This window comes from Herpailurus yagouaroundi, unplaced genomic scaffold (genome assembly GCF_014898765.1).
Source record: "Herpailurus yagouaroundi ecotype Mexico unplaced genomic scaffold, PumYag 205, whole genome shotgun sequence".
NCBI lineage: Eukaryota > Metazoa > Chordata > Mammalia > Carnivora > Felidae > Herpailurus > Herpailurus yagouaroundi.
This window is the reverse complement of record NW_024412436.1, coordinates 2,106,136-2,123,640: the sequence shown is the minus strand read 5'-3', so window position 1 is coordinate 2,123,640 and position 17,505 is coordinate 2,106,136. Positions and strand designations below refer to the sequence as shown.

The 17,505-nt window shown below is 40.8% G+C and overlaps 1 protein-coding gene across 1 annotated transcript in view; it reads left to right on the top strand.

The window, feature by feature from the left end:
- The window catches only part of FMO1 (flavin containing dimethylaniline monoxygenase 1), a 31,822-nt gene that overhangs the window by 10,521 nt on the left and 3,796 nt on the right, over window positions 1-17,505 (top strand). Inside the window, exons 3-8 of the mRNA XM_040451713.1 lie at window positions 4,812-5,000; window positions 8,318-8,480; window positions 13,016-13,158; window positions 15,409-15,608; window positions 16,459-16,814; window positions 17,334-17,406. Of these exons, the coding sequence (XP_040307647.1) occupies window positions 4,812-5,000; window positions 8,318-8,480; window positions 13,016-13,158; window positions 15,409-15,608; window positions 16,459-16,814; window positions 17,334-17,406 (1,124 nt within the window). The remainder of the gene's footprint in view (window positions 1-4,811; window positions 5,001-8,317; window positions 8,481-13,015; window positions 13,159-15,408; window positions 15,609-16,458; window positions 16,815-17,333; window positions 17,407-17,505) is intronic.

Here is a 17,505-nt window from a genome sequence, read left to right as displayed (position 1 = left end):
AGACGGGAGAGATATCTGAACTGTCAAAGCTCTCTTCCCATCACCTATTATCCTCTCTGAAGGACACAAAGCTTCAGAAAGTAAATCTCCATAATAATCATGGAGGAATAATATGAGTAACAGTTAACATTTATTGGGAGCTTAGCAGACACTATCCTAAACACGTTACAGCTATCGTTTCAGTTTATCCCAGGGGATATACACTATTATTATAATACCTATTTATAACTGAGGAAACTGACTCGATTTCAGCATAGGTCATGATCTCAAGGTTTGTGAGTTTCAGTTTGAGCCCCCGGACTCCTCCTGGTTCTGCACTGACAGTGGGGAGCCTGCTTAGGATTCTCTTTCTCCATCTCTCTCTGCCCCTCCCCTGCTTCTGTGCGTGCTTTCTCTCTCTTTCTCAAAAATAAATAAACTTTAAAAAAGAAAATTCCCAAGATTACCCAGATAAAACTGTAGAGCTTGAAGATGAACCTAGGCAGTCTGGGTCTGTGCTGTCGAGAACTGTACTTCATGCATTTCCAGAGTCTGGCTCAAGAATGAGAGCATGTAAATTCTGGACAGTTCAGGGAGTCCCACCCAAGTGTCTTAGCAGATGACTGTGACCTTTCCATTCATTACATTGCAGGACCAAAGTAGACCGGGAAGCCAGAACCGCTCAGTGCATGCTCTTAGCCTTTGCTCTCTGTCCCCGTCCATCCCTCCTCCCCTCCCACTTTTCCCTTCAAAACAAAAACCTTTCCCCTACACGGCCCCACCAATTCGTGAGGCATGTGACTTGGAGCACCAGGGCAATTGGCAGACCCACACAGGGATGATGCCAAGAGTGTGTACAGCTGGAGGTCCCAACAGGACCTGGGAATCACTGGGGCAAACACAGGAGGGCAGGTGGCGGGAGCCGCATACAGAAGTACTCTCTGTATCTTTCTAGGAGGAACAATCAGTGGGAAGAAAGAAAAGAGCAAAGAGTTGGTCTTGGATTCCCCCTAAGGGCTAAGTTTCCCTCTAAACTACAGCGCCTCCTTGGCTAACTTCTGTGATACATTGTTTCAAGATAGGCCTCAGGTTTTCGGGGCAGACTCTCTTCTCCCTGCCTTTACAATTATCTCCCAGAGTTTTACAAAACAGCATTTTTTTCTATTTATATTTCTTTGTTCATCTGTTCTAAGGTCCCATTAATACATGGTTCCTGGCTTATGCGACTCCACTGAGCCCCATTACTCTCTGCTGTTTAAATGTGCCATTCCAACATACGGAAAAAATTTTTGAGCCATTTTTATGGAAATCTTTACAACATGTATTATGCACATCTCTTCCCCTATTAAAACAGTATATATTCCTAACTTACCCTTTTATTATTGTTAACTAGAAATTGCCAGTATTAACCAAGTATGATTCACTATGTGATGTTTTCAGATGCTAGAGAAAAGTGAGGGAGCTTTGGCCTAATTGACCCCAAAACATTCATAACTGATGTTTCTCTTATTATACTACAGCTTCTTCCCATGCTGTTTGCTCTCACTGCTCCACATTACATCTCTTTATAGCTGTTCCTATTCTCTGTAACCCAGAGGAAGCATCACTTTTAATTAAATAAAACCAACACTAAATTTTGTTCTAATAGCTGGCTTCAACTTTAAAGCTCTACTATTCAATAAAGTAGCCACTGTCTGCCTGTAACTATGGAATTGGTTCATATGACTAAAAACTTGAATTTTTTATTTCACTTAATCGTAATTAATTTTAATTTTAAAAGCAATACTCAGTTCAGTTACTGGAGTGTTTTTAAGCATATTTGCTAGCAGTTTGGGTATGTGGATCCCCTTTTTCCAATAAAAATTTGGCATTTGAATTGAGAAGTATAAAATATACACTAAAGGGCACCTGGGCGGCTCAGGTGAGTTGAGCATCTGACTCTTGATTTTAGCTCAGGTCATGATCCCAGGGTCATGGGAATGAGTCCTGCATAGAGAGCTCCACACTGAGCTTGGAGCCTGCTTGTGGTTCTCTCTCTCTCTTTCTCTCTCTCTCTCTCCCTCTCCCTCCCATGGCCTCTCTCCCCTGCTCATGCTCTCTCTCTCTCTAAAAATAAAACAAATCTTTTAAATGAATTCTTTAAAAAGAGAAAAATAAATTTTTAAACAAATGAATAAAATATAAAATATACACTGATATTTGAAAGACTTGCTATAAGAATGTAATCTACTTCATTAGTAATATTTATAGTGATTACGTGTTGAAAGTATAAAATTTGACATGTTGAGTTAAATAAAATATACTGTTAAAATTAATTTCACCTGGCTCTTTCTACCTTTTTAAATATGACTGCCAGAAAATTTTAAAGAGCATAAGTGGCCTCCACCAAATTCCACTTTGGTAGGACTGCTCCAAAGTGTTGTTACTCAAAGTATGGTCTGTGCCCAACAGCATCTGCGGGGGAATTTGTTAGAAATACAGAATCTCAAGTTCACCCAGACCTACTGAATCAGCATCTACATGCGAGTAAGATTTCCCAGGTGATTCTTTTTTTTTTTTTTTTAATGTTTATTTATTTCTTTTGAGAGAGAAAGAGAGAGGGGGAGAAGAGGAAGAGACAGAGAATCCCAAGCAGGCTCTCACAAGCCATGAGATCATGACCTGAGCCAAAATCAAGAGTCAGGCACTTAACCAACTGAGCCACCCAGGTGCCCCCAGTTATCTTTCAATGAAAGAAAATAATGACAAATTTTATGCATTTCTGGCTAACAGTTTTCAAACTAACCTTAAAACATCAGTGATCCATGACTCGCACACAGCTCGAACCCCAGGCCACTCATTACACGAGTTAAGGCAACACTGAGACTGATCTAAGTTCCATTCAACACATAGAAGTCCACGTGCTTGGATATTGAGCAATGGTGAAGTATTGCTAGTAAAGTTTCCAGATGCTTACTCTCAATTTCTGTACTTGTCATAGAGGATTAAAAAGAATCCAGTTCCATATTGCTCGCCGAGCAATACATCTTTGAGTAACAGTGCTTTAGATCTGCCTGAAGAATAAAAGATCAGGATTTAAATAGTCATCTTTCTTAGAAGCCTTTAGATTCCAGGTTTCTAGATTTATGCTGTATAAATGAGACTGGCAGAGGTGAGGCCCCAGACAAACAAGATACAGCTTGCTCCTTAGTTGATGAGATCAGTAACATTAATTCAAACCACAAAGACATGTTTATAAGTTTATTCTCTGTGCTCACTATACCTTTCCCTTTGAGGGGACGAAGTGAGCCCTTCTCCATAGGTGAGGCTTACATTCGTCTTTCCACTTGTTCACACAAACAAAATAACTTTTGCTTCACAGAGGACAAAAAAAAAAAAAAAGAACTGTAGATATCCAAAATGGTAAATAATATTAAAATACTAAGGACCACATTCCCATTAAAATCAGAACAATCCTCCATAGTACATTCAAAACACAGAGGCAATGTATATTAAAGACTAAATATACCAAAAGTGCTTATTACTCAACCTGGTTGTAGTTGTCTGAGACACTGACATGTGCTAGTTATTCATGTCAAAACTAGGAGTGGGAAATTAGTGTCTCCGTAAGTGCACAGTTGTCCATTCTGAAAACCTTTGACGTGCTTCTTTTCCCAAGTCCTAAATCCAAACAGCTTCCCTATGCTGCGCATTCTGACTTACGGCTACCTCACAAATCTCGCCTCTCTGTGGCAACCGCCATTGCCTCTGCTCGGGCTGCCATTAGCGATCAAGTGGATTTGTGTTTTAGGCTCTTCACTGGCCTCCTTCCTTCTTTTCCAGACTTCCTATTTCTTTTGTGGAACTGGAATTATCTTTCCAAAATTTAATATGAATCAGTTCCACATAAAAACTCAGAAGACTGCCATAACCTTCCTATAAAATGCAAATTCCTTAACTTTAGATGCAGAGTCCTTCAATAATCTGAACCCTCTTCTCCGTGATTCTTTCAACAATACCCTGGGAAACCAAACTACATAGCAATTGTCCATCATCCAGAGAGTACTTCCTGGCTCTGGTCTATTTCCATATTTTCCTACATTTTGAAGTAATGCCATATCAATCTGGACAAGGGAGTTCATCCTGGGTTTATTTGTTAACATGTAGTGAATGAAATAGTAATTCTGATCATAAAATTAAGTAATCAGTGTTCACCCTATCTCAAGTGCAGGGTAACAAATCCCATTAGGAAGGGTTACCTTGGGGGACTCCTGGGAGGGCTCAGTCGGTTAAGCAACCAACCCTCAATTTCGGCTCAGGTCCTGATCTCATGGTTCATGAGTTCCAGCCCCACCTCAGGCTCTGTGCTGACAGCACAGAACCTGCTTGAGATTCTGTCTCTCCCTCTCTCCTCTCTCTGCCCCTCTTCCCATCTCAAAATAAATAAATAAACTTAAAAACAAACAAAACAAGAAATGGTAATCTTGGAGTGCCTGGGTGGCTCAGTTGGTTAAGCATCCTACTATTGATCTCAGCTCAGGTCCTGATCTCAGGGTCATGAGTTCAAGCTCCATGATTTAAATTAAAGAAAAAAGAAGAAAGAAAGAAAGAGAAAGAGAAAGAGAGAGAGAGAGAGAGAGAGAGAGAGAGAGAGAGAAAGAAAGAAAGAAAGAAAGAAAGAAAGAAAGAAAGAAAGAAAGAAAGAAAGAAAGAAAGAAAAGGAAATAAAAATATAAAGGGTAACCTTAATCTTTATCAATGTTTGAAATGTCTAAAAATCAATATCCGTTTCATGTGTGTGCACACACATGCACGAATGCAGACACACTCATGTGCGTGTACCGTTTGTACAGGAACATGTTGAAGAAGGAAGAGCCAGCCTCTACAGGTCTGTGGTTTCCAACAGCTGCAAGGAGATGTCTTGTTACTCAGACTTTCCTTTCCCAGAAGATTATCCAAACTATGTGCCAAATTCTCAATTCCTGGAATATCTCAAAATGTATGCAAACCGGTTCAACCTTCTGAAACACATTCAGTTCAAGGTAAGACACAAAACATGAGTTAGTAGTCAGGAAGTATTTCCTACCAATTTCCTATTTCTCTCCATAGCCTAGCCCTTGGCTGTGCAGATGAGATCATGAACTGGCAAGATTGTTGACAGCTGGCTGGATTCCTTTACCCCTTGTACTCATACCCACCCACCCCCGCCGCCTTAAGTAAATCTGGAGGTGGAAATGGATACTTTCAGTAAGGATTCACATGAATAAATTTTTAGTTTGCAATAATTTCACCCAAGTACCCAAAGGGACCTAAAAATATCAGGCCACATTCTCAGCTCGGAACAAATGCACATAGTGACACTGATGACTTCCACCCATACCTAGGCACTCTCCTCTGGACTATCTATAGGAATAAGCATGTGCAGGGGCCCACACATAAGAGAACCCCACAATCTGAAGGAAATCTTTTCTAGATATCCTTGGGAATAGAAAGATCTTTGAATATTGTTCTTTATAGAGGCCTTACCACCTCCCTTCCCATTTCCAAGAACAGAGGCAGGAAGAAGGTAGAAGGATGGAGACAAATATATCTTCTTTTTTTCCCCTCTCCAAGAAACATGAAAAATCCACATGTTTTCTTTCTCCTCTCTTCCCCTCTCCCTACTACAGATGGGGATAGTAAGGAATTCCTAGGGAATTGAAAACAACATGAATGACCAACACTAGTAGCAAATAAGATTCATATTCACAACCTTAAAAGCACTGATAAAAATTAAACCACTATCTTGAAGAGATATCTACACCACCATGTTCACTGCAGCATTATTTTCAATAGTCAAGACATGGAAACAACCTAAGTGTCCATCGATGGGCACATGCATAAAGAACGCATAAGGAAAATGTGGCACACACATACACACATACTGGAATGTTATTCAGCCATAAAAAAGAAGGAAATCCTGCCATTTGCAACAACATGGGTGGACCTATAGGGTATTATACTAAGTGAAATAAGTCAGACAAAGACACAGACTGTAGGATCTCACTTGTATGTGAAATCTTAAAAAAAAAAAAAAAAAGCAACTCATAAACAGAATAGATTGGTGGTTACCAGGGGTGAAGAGTAGGGACTGGGGAAACGGGTTAAGGTGCTCTAAAGGTACAGACTTCCAGTTGTAAGGTAAATCCGTTCCGGGAATATAATGCACAGCATGCTGAATATAGTTAACTCTATTGTGTTGTATATTTGTAAGTTGCTAAGAGAGTAGATCTTACAAGTTGTCATCACAAGACAAAAAATTATAACTATGTGAGGTGATGGATGTGAGCTAAACTTATTGTTTATTATAATTATTTTGTAGTATATACATATATCAGATCATTATGTTGTATACCTTAAACTTATACAATGTTATATGCCAATTATATCTCAAAAAAACTGGATAAAAATTTTAAAAAAACTTCTAAAGAGTATTTTACCCCACTACCATATCTTTCAAGGGACACAGTAAAATTGAAACAGTACCATAGTGAATGGGCATAATCCACAGAAGTAGTTTTAATGCATCAGAGCTCCTGAATCTGAAGCATTTTCTTTACTAGGTGCTGCTCCAAGCCTGCTTTAAAATAATTGAAAAAAAATTTTTAACGTCTTATTATTTATTTTTAAGAGGGAGAGAGAGAGAGAGAGTACAAGAAGAGGAGGGGCAGAGAGACAGAGAGACACAGAATCCAAAGCAGGCTCCAGGCTCTGAGCTGTCAGCCCAGAGCCTGACGCAGGGTTTGAACTCACGAATTGCGAGATCATGACCTGAGCCGAAGTTGGATGCTGACTTAACTGGCTGAGCCACCCAGGCCCACCTTGAAAAAAAACCTTTAAAGCTAGATGTTCACCAAAGTTTTAAGAGAGTACACACAAGCAGCTGTTTATAAGAGATTTCTTTCCTCTCTGTGCATTCCAGGTTTTTAATTATAAACATTTCTTATTTTTAAGTTGAAAGTAAATTCTACTTTGAAATTAATTTTTAATTAACTGAAAATTTATATTTAAAAAAAGGAAGAGTTACTAATACAAATGTTGAAATCCAATAAGCACTTCAAATATTATAAACCAAATTGTGAACCCATGAGGTAAGACTTGAGACACCTGTCTTCTCTGAAAACTTAAAAGGAAAGAAAAGCAGCAAAGTCTCTTGGCCAGTGGAGCATTTATGCTTTTAAACTTGACTTGGGGGGCCGCTGGGTGGCTAAGGTGGTTAAGCATCTGACTCTTGATTTCGGCTCAGATCATGACCTTATGGTTTGTGAAATCAAGCCCCACATCGGGCTCTGCACAGACAGCACGGAGCTTGCTTGGGATTCTCTCTCCCTCTCTTTCTGCCCCTCCCCTGCGCACACTGTCTCTCTCTGAGTCTCTCAAAATAAATAAACTATAAATAAATAAGTAAATTAATAAATTTGTCTTGTAAATTTATTTTATATATTTTCTGAATCAGAGCCTAGCATGCATAAACATATACATACTCTATTGAAACAAAAAATAGACTGACATGTGGACCACTCCCATGGTCCATCAAGTTAGTACATTCAGGCCATCAAGTTAGTACTTATCAGGCCATCAAGTTAGTACTTATCATTCAGGCCATCAAGTTAGTACTTATCAATAGCTATCAAGATCTGGGTAAATGTCAACAACATATTCTACAGGACCTTTCATAAGGTAAGATACTTGGGACCAAATTCATATTTCCAATTTATACCATCCATGTTTTTATTAAAGCACAGCTTTATGAGAGATAGACGTAACAGAAAAAAAAAATGAAAAAGACTTCAGAAGACCGTGATGCTTGGTTCTATCACTTACTATGAGAATTTGAACAAATCACTCAAAATTTCTGGATCGCATCACTTCTCTTAAGTAACCCTCTACAGCTCTTAGAATACATCCATCCAGGGGTGCCTGAGTGGCTCAGTCAGTTGAGCATCCAACTTCAGCTCAGGCTGTGATCTCACGGTTGGTGAATTCAAGCCCCACATCCAGCTCTCTGCTGTCAGGGTGGAGCCCGCTTTGGGTCCTCTGTCCCCCTTTCTCTCTGCCCCTCCCCCACTCATATTCTCTCCCTCTCTCTCTCTCCCTCTCTCAATCTCTCTCTCTCAAAAATAAATATTTTTAAAAAAGAATACATCCATCCAGAAAATTATGGTTAATCTGATAACTTGATTCTATTTCTAAGTTTATGCTTATTGATTATGTTTAGCCTATGCTCTAGAACATTTGAAATGTCAACTGGTACATCGGCCAGCAAGCCCTTACTAGAAGCTTGACAACAATTAATTGTGACTATGACTCTTTTTTTCAGACTAAAGTCTGCAGTGTAACAAAATGCCCAGATTTTACTGTCACTGGCCAATGGGAGGTGGTCACTCAGCATGAAGGAAAGCAAGAGTCTGCCATCTTTGATGCCGTCATGGTCTGCACTGGTTTTCTTACTGACCCATATTTGCCACTGGACTCTTTCCCAGGTACGGTTTTCTGAAACTGACCTTAATTCGTCTCGTGGGAGCCATCCTGATACTGGCTTGGTCCGGGAATGAATTTCTATGGTTCTTCCGTTAAATAGTTAAAGTCGTAAGGTAACGGGGATTTTTTCTAACCAGCATTTCTGGCCAATTTTTGACTTTCATTTGTTCCAAACAATTTATAAGTGCCAAAGAGTAGAACAAATTACTTGCAAGCAGTTTTATGCTTCACTGGGGTTCAATGTCCCTCCTTAAGCGATGGGCAACACTCAGAAAGTCTTCTAAGACACTGGATGCTTACAAAGTTGTTAGCCTCAGCAGTAGCACACAACCAAAGCTGAGTTTAGAGGCCACAAAGGTCGATCAGTGAATAAATTTTTAAAAAAGTAGTGCGATTTTTGTTCGTTTGTTCCATAGAGGTTTAGCTAGATCAGACGTTTATAGCACTGGGTCAGTAGTTAACAGAGAAAAGAATCTTAGAAGGCAAGTTAAGTCATCTTTGAGTCCCAGTTTCCTTATCTGGTTTTTGCAAACATGATTCATGTTAATCTATGTCAAATTTCCATTGGATTACAATGCAGAGGGAATAAAAAACACAATGATTTGGTTTATTTTATCCATAGTAAGTTTTCAAGAAGTTAAAACTTTAGGAAATTTTTCTCTTCATCATCTAAATATGACTTGGAGTGATCTCAAGTCTCGTCTTACAATAAACTCACACACCTCCCATGCCCCAAGAGCTTATGCAAGTCCGGCCAAGTTAGGACGAAGCACATCCTGAAAACTGCCATGGAATTGAATCTTGAATCAAAAAGCCCCAAGTCCACAATATAAGGAACTATTCCCCAACATCCCTGAGAGAGGATCAATAGCCACCCCACAAGACAACCCAATCCTTTCTCAGCTCTTGTCCACAGAGAAAATCCCTAAGTAGGCAAGCCCCTCCAAACTCCTAGGAAGGAGTGCCTGGTACTAGATCACCCTAAGAATCCAGAAAGTTCCATGACATAGAGAATACGCTGAATTTATTTGGCACCAACAGTGCCAAATTACACAAAGTGCTAAAAATACAGGGGTGGATATGACAACATGTAGCCTGTCTGGAAGGAATGAAAAGAGTTTTATAGGAGTCCAGCAGAGGAATCACAGTCTACACATGACCTACAAATGATACAAATGCTTATTTTACAACAACTCACGTACATCCATTGGTGCTGGGTCTGCCCTCCAGACGTCATTCAAGTCAGGTCAGATTAGGATAAGGTGTACCCAGAAAGCAACTGAACCAGTGTCCTCAATTTGAATAGGATGGGCTTGAGACCCAGGAGGTACAGATTCTAGGCTACACAGCTAACAAGCTATACAGCCTTGGGCCTTCTGGTTAACCTTTCTAAGCCTCTGGGGTTTTGCCCATAAATTGACCACCTTATCCAACAGCACACATCACAAATCAAGCAAACAGAGCTCTATGAGACTTGCAGACCTTTTCAATATCTCACCGGCTACTACCAATTGGCCATTTGAAATCCCTGGGTAGGTAACCATTAAGGAGCTTTTGAGTTCTAAGGTTTTGGGACTTTAGATTTGAAAAAGAGTCCTCGAAATCTCACAAACTCTCTCCCTGCCTCACAACAGACTTACTTAGTCTGTACGTAATTCCTGGGGTCATCATTAACTATTAGAAAAATTCAGATTTACTGAAGACATTTGAAAACATGTGTCTGGAGGTACATTGTTCTTTTTTGTTTCTTTGTTTGTTTGTTTTGAGAGAGAGTGAGAGCACAAACAGGGAAGGGGCAGTGAGAGAGAGAGAATCCCAAGCAGGCTCCACGCCACCAGCACAGAACCTGACGAGGGACTTGGTCCCATAAACCATGAGATCATGACCTGAGCCAAAATCAAGAGTCAGACGCTCAACAGACTGAGCCACTGAGGCACCCCTGGAGGCACATTGTCTGGAGTCAATTCCAAAGATGTTCCAAAAAGTCTTAGTAAAAATAACAGGTATCACAGAATAAATGCATAACTTCACAGAATAAATGTACAACTTCCAAAAATAACTACTTGTAATCAATCATTCAGATATATACACTCTGGTGTGTTTACTAACACAACCACATTCACCTAAAAAAAAGTGCCTGCTCTATCCTCCTGTGATAAAAGGGGGGAAAATATTAGTGTGATAGGTGACTCAGACACAGTCTCATTTTTGTTCATTTCTGATCCAAAAGACCCTGATCTGGAGAAAAATCTAAGGTAATTTAACATCCAGGGATAATAATTCTACGATTCTCCTTAAACTTGCCTAGCTCTCCCTTGTCAGCCATTCTCTGATCTGTGATGAGTCCTGTCTGAATTAATATTTGAACTTGGCTGCACGATTATTAAATTCTAAGTGCTCGGGATTGTGGTGGGTTTTAACTGAGATTCATGTCAGATTTCTAATGTTTCAAGGTGAACTAAGGGTGAACCAAACCTTGATAAGGCTGTTTGCCACAAGCATCGATATTTATCCCCTGAGAATCTAGGTGTCTTATCACTTTTCCCGGAAAAAAAAAAAAAGGTTCTTTGTACAGCACCTCTTAACTTTTGTGTTATGCAACCCTGAGAGTATTTTCCAAAACTCTCCATTCACATTTAATGTTTCAGTGAGACATTTGGCATCAACCGCCTGAGATATCCTTTCTGGTTAGAACAGTAGAGCTAAACCCAGCGTGGCAAACATGATCCCTTTTTCTCAGAGCCAGCTCTTGCTGCCTCAGCAAACTCAGTCTGCGTTATAGTCGGTCACCAAGGTGAGCTATCGGTGAACTTCCCCAGCCAACATGGATCTTTTCGAATAGGAACCACATTTTGTTTATCTTATTTCTCTAATATCAACTTAGCCCAGGTCCAAGCACATAGATGCCAAAAACAGTTTGCTGAAAAGAGTGGAGGCGCTGACTCAGAGTTCCCTTTAACTTCTCTGCTCTTGCTCCTTACTTTGGAGAAGCTCTAGATAGTCAAATATTAGTAAATAGAACAAACTAATTCTATCACTGATTTCCATCAACTTTAAAACTGGTAATGATGGCTTGGGAATGCAAGCTGGTGCAGCCACTCTGGAAAACAGTATGGAGGTTCCTCAAAAAACTGAAAATAGAACTATCCTACGACCCAGCAATGGCACTGCTAGGCATTTATCCACGGGATACAGGTGTGCTGTTTCGAAGGGACACATGCACCCCCATGTTTATAGCAGCACTATCAATAATAGCCAAAGTATGGAAAGAGCCCAAATGTCCATCGATGGATGAATGGATAAAGAGGATGTGGTATATATATATATATATATATATACATACACACACACATACATACATACACACACACACACACACACAATGGAGGATTCCTCGGCAATCAAAAAGAATGAAATCTTGCCATTTGCAACTACGTGGATGGAACTGGAGGGGATTAAGCTAAGTGAAATTAGTCAGTCAGAGAAAGACAAAAGTCATATGACTTCACTCATATGAGGACTTTCAGAGACAAAACAGATGAACATAAGGGAAGGGAAACAAAAATAATACAAAAACAGGGAGGGGGACAAAACAGAAGAGACTCATAAATATGGAGAACAGAGGGTTACTGGAGGGGTTGTGGGAGGGGGGATGGGCTAAATGGGTAAGGGGCACTAAGGAATGTACTCCTGAAATCAGTTGCACTATATGCTAACTAATTTGGATGTAAATTTAAAAAAATAAAAAATTAAATTAAAAAAATAAATAGGGGCGCCTGGGTGGCTCAGTTGGTTAAGCCTCTGACTTCAGCTCAGGTCATGATCTCACAGTTCGTGAGTTCAAGCCCCGTGTCAGGCTCTGTGCTGACGGCTTAGAGCCTGGAGCCTGCTTTGGATTCTGTGTCTCCTCTCTCTCTGCTCCTCCCCTGCTCATGCTCTGTCTCTCTCTGTCTTAAAAATAAATTTAAAAAAAAACATTAAATAAATAAATAAATAAATAAATAAATAAATAAAATTGGTAATAATGGCTTAATTAACCTTTATGCCATGATATTTCAACTTAGTACCAAATAAACCCAGAGGCCTATCTAGTGAGATGAAATAAGTACCTCCATTAAATAAATAATCACTCATTTCTGTGTCTTACAAAGTCATGTATTCACATTTTGGATTTTCTTAAAATTGAGCATGCTATTAAAAACAACCAAAATAATCCATCAAAAGGATATTATTTTTTTTTATTTTTTACGTTTATTTATTTTTGAGAGAGAAACAGAGACAGAGCACGAGTAGGGGAGGGGCAGAAAGAGGGGGAGACACAGAATCTGAAGGAGGCTCCAGGCTCTGAGCAGTCAGCACAGAGCCTAACGTGGGGCTCGAACCCACGAACAGTGAGATCATGACCTGAGCCAGTCAAATGCTAAACCGACTGAGCCACCCGGGTGCCCCAATCAAAGGGATATTATTAATGGAGCAATGCATATGTTTCGTTTACTGATCCTATAAAATTCTTCATTTGACTTTTTTTTTTCTATAGGTATAAATACCTTTAAAGGCCAGTACTTTCATAGCCGACAGTATAAATACCCAAATATATTTAAGGACAAGAGAGTCCTTGTGGTTGGAATGGGGAATTCGGGCACAGACATTGCTGTGGAGGCCAGCCACCTGGCAGAAAAGGTACCCTGATGTTACCTAATGAAAAACTGTAGCTTAAGATGCATGCCTCAGGCAAACAGTGACAAAAGATGAAAGAAATAAAAATGCCTAAAATACACACACATACAAAAAAAACAGATTTTTTAATTTTATTTTTTAATGTTTATTTGTTTGTTTATTTATTTGAGAGAGAGAGAGAGAGCAGGGGAGGGGCAGAGAGAGAGGGAGAGAGAGTCTCTGTGCTGTTAGCAGAGGAGGCAGATCTGAGAAAGCACAGGCCACGTTTAATCACTTTGTGAAACAACAGAAGCTAGAAAAGCTATTCTGGCTCCTCAGTCCTGCCAAAATGTACGGGGAAACTCTTTTCACGAAAATAATAAAGTAAATTAAAATAAAAGCAACAAAAGCGAAAATAATAATAATAATAAATTGCAGATGGATTAGCCCTGCTTTATAGAGTTCTCCTTAATCTGGTTCAAATGTGCCATTTCAACTTTATCTCCCACTACTCTGAGCCTTTTCCAATTCCTGTGCTTTTCCCCTTTGCTCATACCACACCCCTCCCTTCGGTACTCTTTTCCCCTTTATTACAATCCACTTGTACCTCCCCAGCTATGTTGCCCCAACACAGTGATCTCTCCCTAGTAAAGTTTATGTAATAATTGTAATTAACGTTCCTCAGCTGGCACTTGTTAAAAACAAATACATATTAGTTGTTGGTTTCTGATGTGCCAAACATTGTGCCAGGCACAGGGGGAATCACTGAAGAATACAATAAAAACAAGATTTCTGGGCACCTGGGCGGCTCAGTCAATTAAACATCTGACTTCGGCTCAGGTCATGATCTCAAGGTTCCTGAGTTTGAGTCCCGCATCGGGTGAGTGTGAGTCCCACTTCTCTCTCTCTCTCTCTCTCCCTCCCTCTCTCCCTCTCTCTTTTCCTCTCTCTCCCCCCCCCCCCCACTTGGCCCCCCCCCCCAAAAAAAAAAAAAAAAAAAAAAGCAAGATTTCTGCCATAATGGAGCATAGAGTTGAGGCGGACACAGATGCCAACTAAATAAGTATAAATAATTAGGTCATGGATACCTGGGTGGCTCAATCGGTTAAGTGTCCAACTCTTGATTTCAACTCGGGTCACGATCTCATGGTATGTGAGTTCAAGCCCCATGTCGGGCTTAACACTGACAGTGCAGACCCTGCTTAGGATTCTGTCTCTTTCCCTCCCTCTTTCTCTGCCCCTCTACCGCTTGTGCTCACACTTGGGTTGTGCACTCTCTCTCTCTCTCTCTCTTGGTCTTGCTCTATAAATGAATGAATGAATGAATGAATGAATGAATGAATGCAAGAGTGAGGAGTGTCTGGCCAGCTCAATCAGTAGAGCATGCAACTCTTGATCTTGGGGTTGTAGGCTCAAGATGCATGTCGGATATAGAGATTACTTAAAAATAAAATCTTTAAAAATAATAATTGCAATGAGCAAAAATAGCTATGAAGGAAAAGGATTGGGAATGTGATTTTGATATTCCCTTCGGGAACTTTCAAAAAAAGGATTGATTGGTTGATTGATTTGGAGAGACTTCACAGTTTGGTGGAGACATCCTGAGAGAAGAGAAAGGAGGCCCTGAAATAAAAATTAACACAGTCCCATCCACTCCGACCCCCACAGAAGACATGTGGGTAGCATATTCTATTTCCCATCATATTATTTCTATCTCTCTTATCATGTGGAAATTTCAAACTCAGTCAGCTGGTGTCCTCAAACAGCTAACCTGTTTTAAAAAAAAAAAAAAAGTGTTTTTTAAGGAATTCACCAAAACCAACTGTGTTACTGAAATTTATTGTCAGTTTAAACAGTGGTTTCTATTGAAACTCTTTATAGACAAGATTCACCTGCTGCCACACCTTGTTCTTATGCCCTACAATTACTAGCATGCAAAACTGTACCCACCCGCTCGCTGCTTTTTCACACGAGACTTTGAGCTCGCTCTGGGTTGCCACAGTAGCTCACTCACTGAGGTGTCTGGCACTGTGTCTCGCAGATAATAAGTGCTCAGTTATACGTTCGAAGGCACTTTAATGCTCTAAGTGCCCAAACCGTTATCTCAAATGAATAACTTTACAGCAGGAGCCGGAGGAGCCAAAACCATCTTGTGGAGGATGTATTTTGAGGGAGGGAGACTTTCAGGTGCTATTCCAATGATGAGACCTCTTGACTCTCTGGCAAAGCCAGCCGGGCTCACCGTGTCAAACTGAGTGGCTTCTTTGCTTCCAGGTGTTCCTCAGCACCACCGGCGGGGCGTGGGTGATCAGTCGAGTCTTCGACTCAGGGTACCCATGGGACATGGTGTTCACGACTCGGTTTCAGAACATGTTCAGAAATTCTCTCCCAACTCCAATTGTGAACTGGCTGCTGGCAAGAAAGATGAACAGCTGGTTCCATCATGCAAATTACGGCTTGGTACCGGAAGACAGGTAAACGGAGGGTATCTGCTGAGGGCTGTGAGGAAGGAGGAGGCTCTGTGCCTCCACTGGCACAGCCAAACCAGGCAACAACACATCATATCGACCGAACGTGAAGGAAAACTTCATCCCAGTGTATTTCCTAATAGCTAGCTATTTTGAGTTCTTGGTAAGTGAAACTAGGTATTGCATCTTGTCAACAACCCTTTTTTAAAGTCTTACTTAATCTTCTTTTTACTCTGGGCGAACCGAGGCTTGGCAAAGTTCAGCCACTTGCCCAAGCTCACGTAGCTCAAGTGAGCTCTATGACCTAGGCATGTTACGTGGCCCTCAGCTGCAGCGCTCGAAAGACAATGACTTGTCTACGACTCTTTTGGTAGAAGCAACACGCTTGGCTTGTTTCCCTGTGTGGGAAGAATCAAATGTTGTAGTGGCCCCTGCCCATCTCTCCAGCAGCAGTGCCTTCTTGCCCTTGTCAAGACGACCTTGACCTCAGTCTGTACTTAACTCAGTCTGTATCTGAGTTACAGCCTACAATTTATCCCATTAAGAAGAATAGACGGTTTTACTTTCTCATTGAGTCGGTACAAGGATACTCCATTCCCGGGGTTGGCATCGTAGCCCAGAGATCTCGTCTGATCTTCCTCCAGGTTCCACTCTGGACCAACGTGGATCAGGTGTACCCAAGCCACCACTGAGGGCACACAGCTCCCTACCGAGTGCCACTTCTCCCAAGACTGGCACCTCCTGCCTGGCCAAGGGGAGAGTCCCAGAATGAGGAAGGGAAGGGAAGGGAAGGAGGTGGAAGGGCCAGCCACACTGGTCACCGGCACATCTCTTCCCTGCCCATGTTTCTCTTTAGGACACAGCTGAGAGAGCCTGTGCTAAATGATGAACTCCCAGGCCGTATCATCACTGGGAAAGTGCTCATCAAGCCAAGCATAAAAGAGGTGAAGGAAAACTCTGTCATATTTAACAACACCCCAAAGGAAGAGCCCATTGATATCATTGTCTTTGCCACTGGATACACCTTTGCTTTCCCCTTCCTTGATGAGTCCGTAGTGAAAGTCGAAAATGGCCAGGCATCACTGTACAAGTACATCTTCCCTGCACATCTGCCAAAGCCAACTCTGGCTGTTATTGGCCTCATCAAACCTTTGGGCTCCATCATACCCACTGGAGAGACCCAAGCACGATGGGTTGTTCGAGTCCTAAAAGGTACGTGCGTGAGAAATTTCAGGGCATATGTTTTCTGTTTACTATGTTATTTTGGATACTAGAAATTTTGAGAGCGTCCCCAGCTCCTATCTCAAACAACAGAATCTTTAAAAGCAGGATTCATTCTATTCTTCATGGAATTACACTATCAGAATGAATTTGAGCCATTACCAGCACAAAAGATAAATCGGGGGTCAAAAAAATACAAGTTGTGTCTATCTGTTGTTTTCACTGAATTAACCGGTTCAATTAAAGTATAAAACTTCAATCAAGTGACAGAATTCAGTTCTGAGGTTATGTTGTATCAGATAACTAGTGAGATGACCAGATGCTTATAACTTTTCAGCTGGTAGCATTATTACCAAAAACTTACCATCAACCCTGTAGGCAGCTAATATTTTTGGGAGGAGAACAGATGAGTCGCTGGGTACCAGGAATAAAGATAAGCAGTAATAAAACATCTTCACCCACTAAGCAAGCAGGCCTGAAGTTAAACTGCCTTTTTTGTTTGTTTCACAGGTATAAATAAGTTACCACCGCAAAGTGTCATGATTGAGGAAGTCAATGCAAGAAAAGAAAACAAACCCAGTGGGTGAGTTAACTTAGTTAACTCCTTATGCATCCTTTTGAATCATGATTCAAATTGGTAAAACAATAGCAGAGAGACATGAGGCAGTGCCTGAGATTTAGG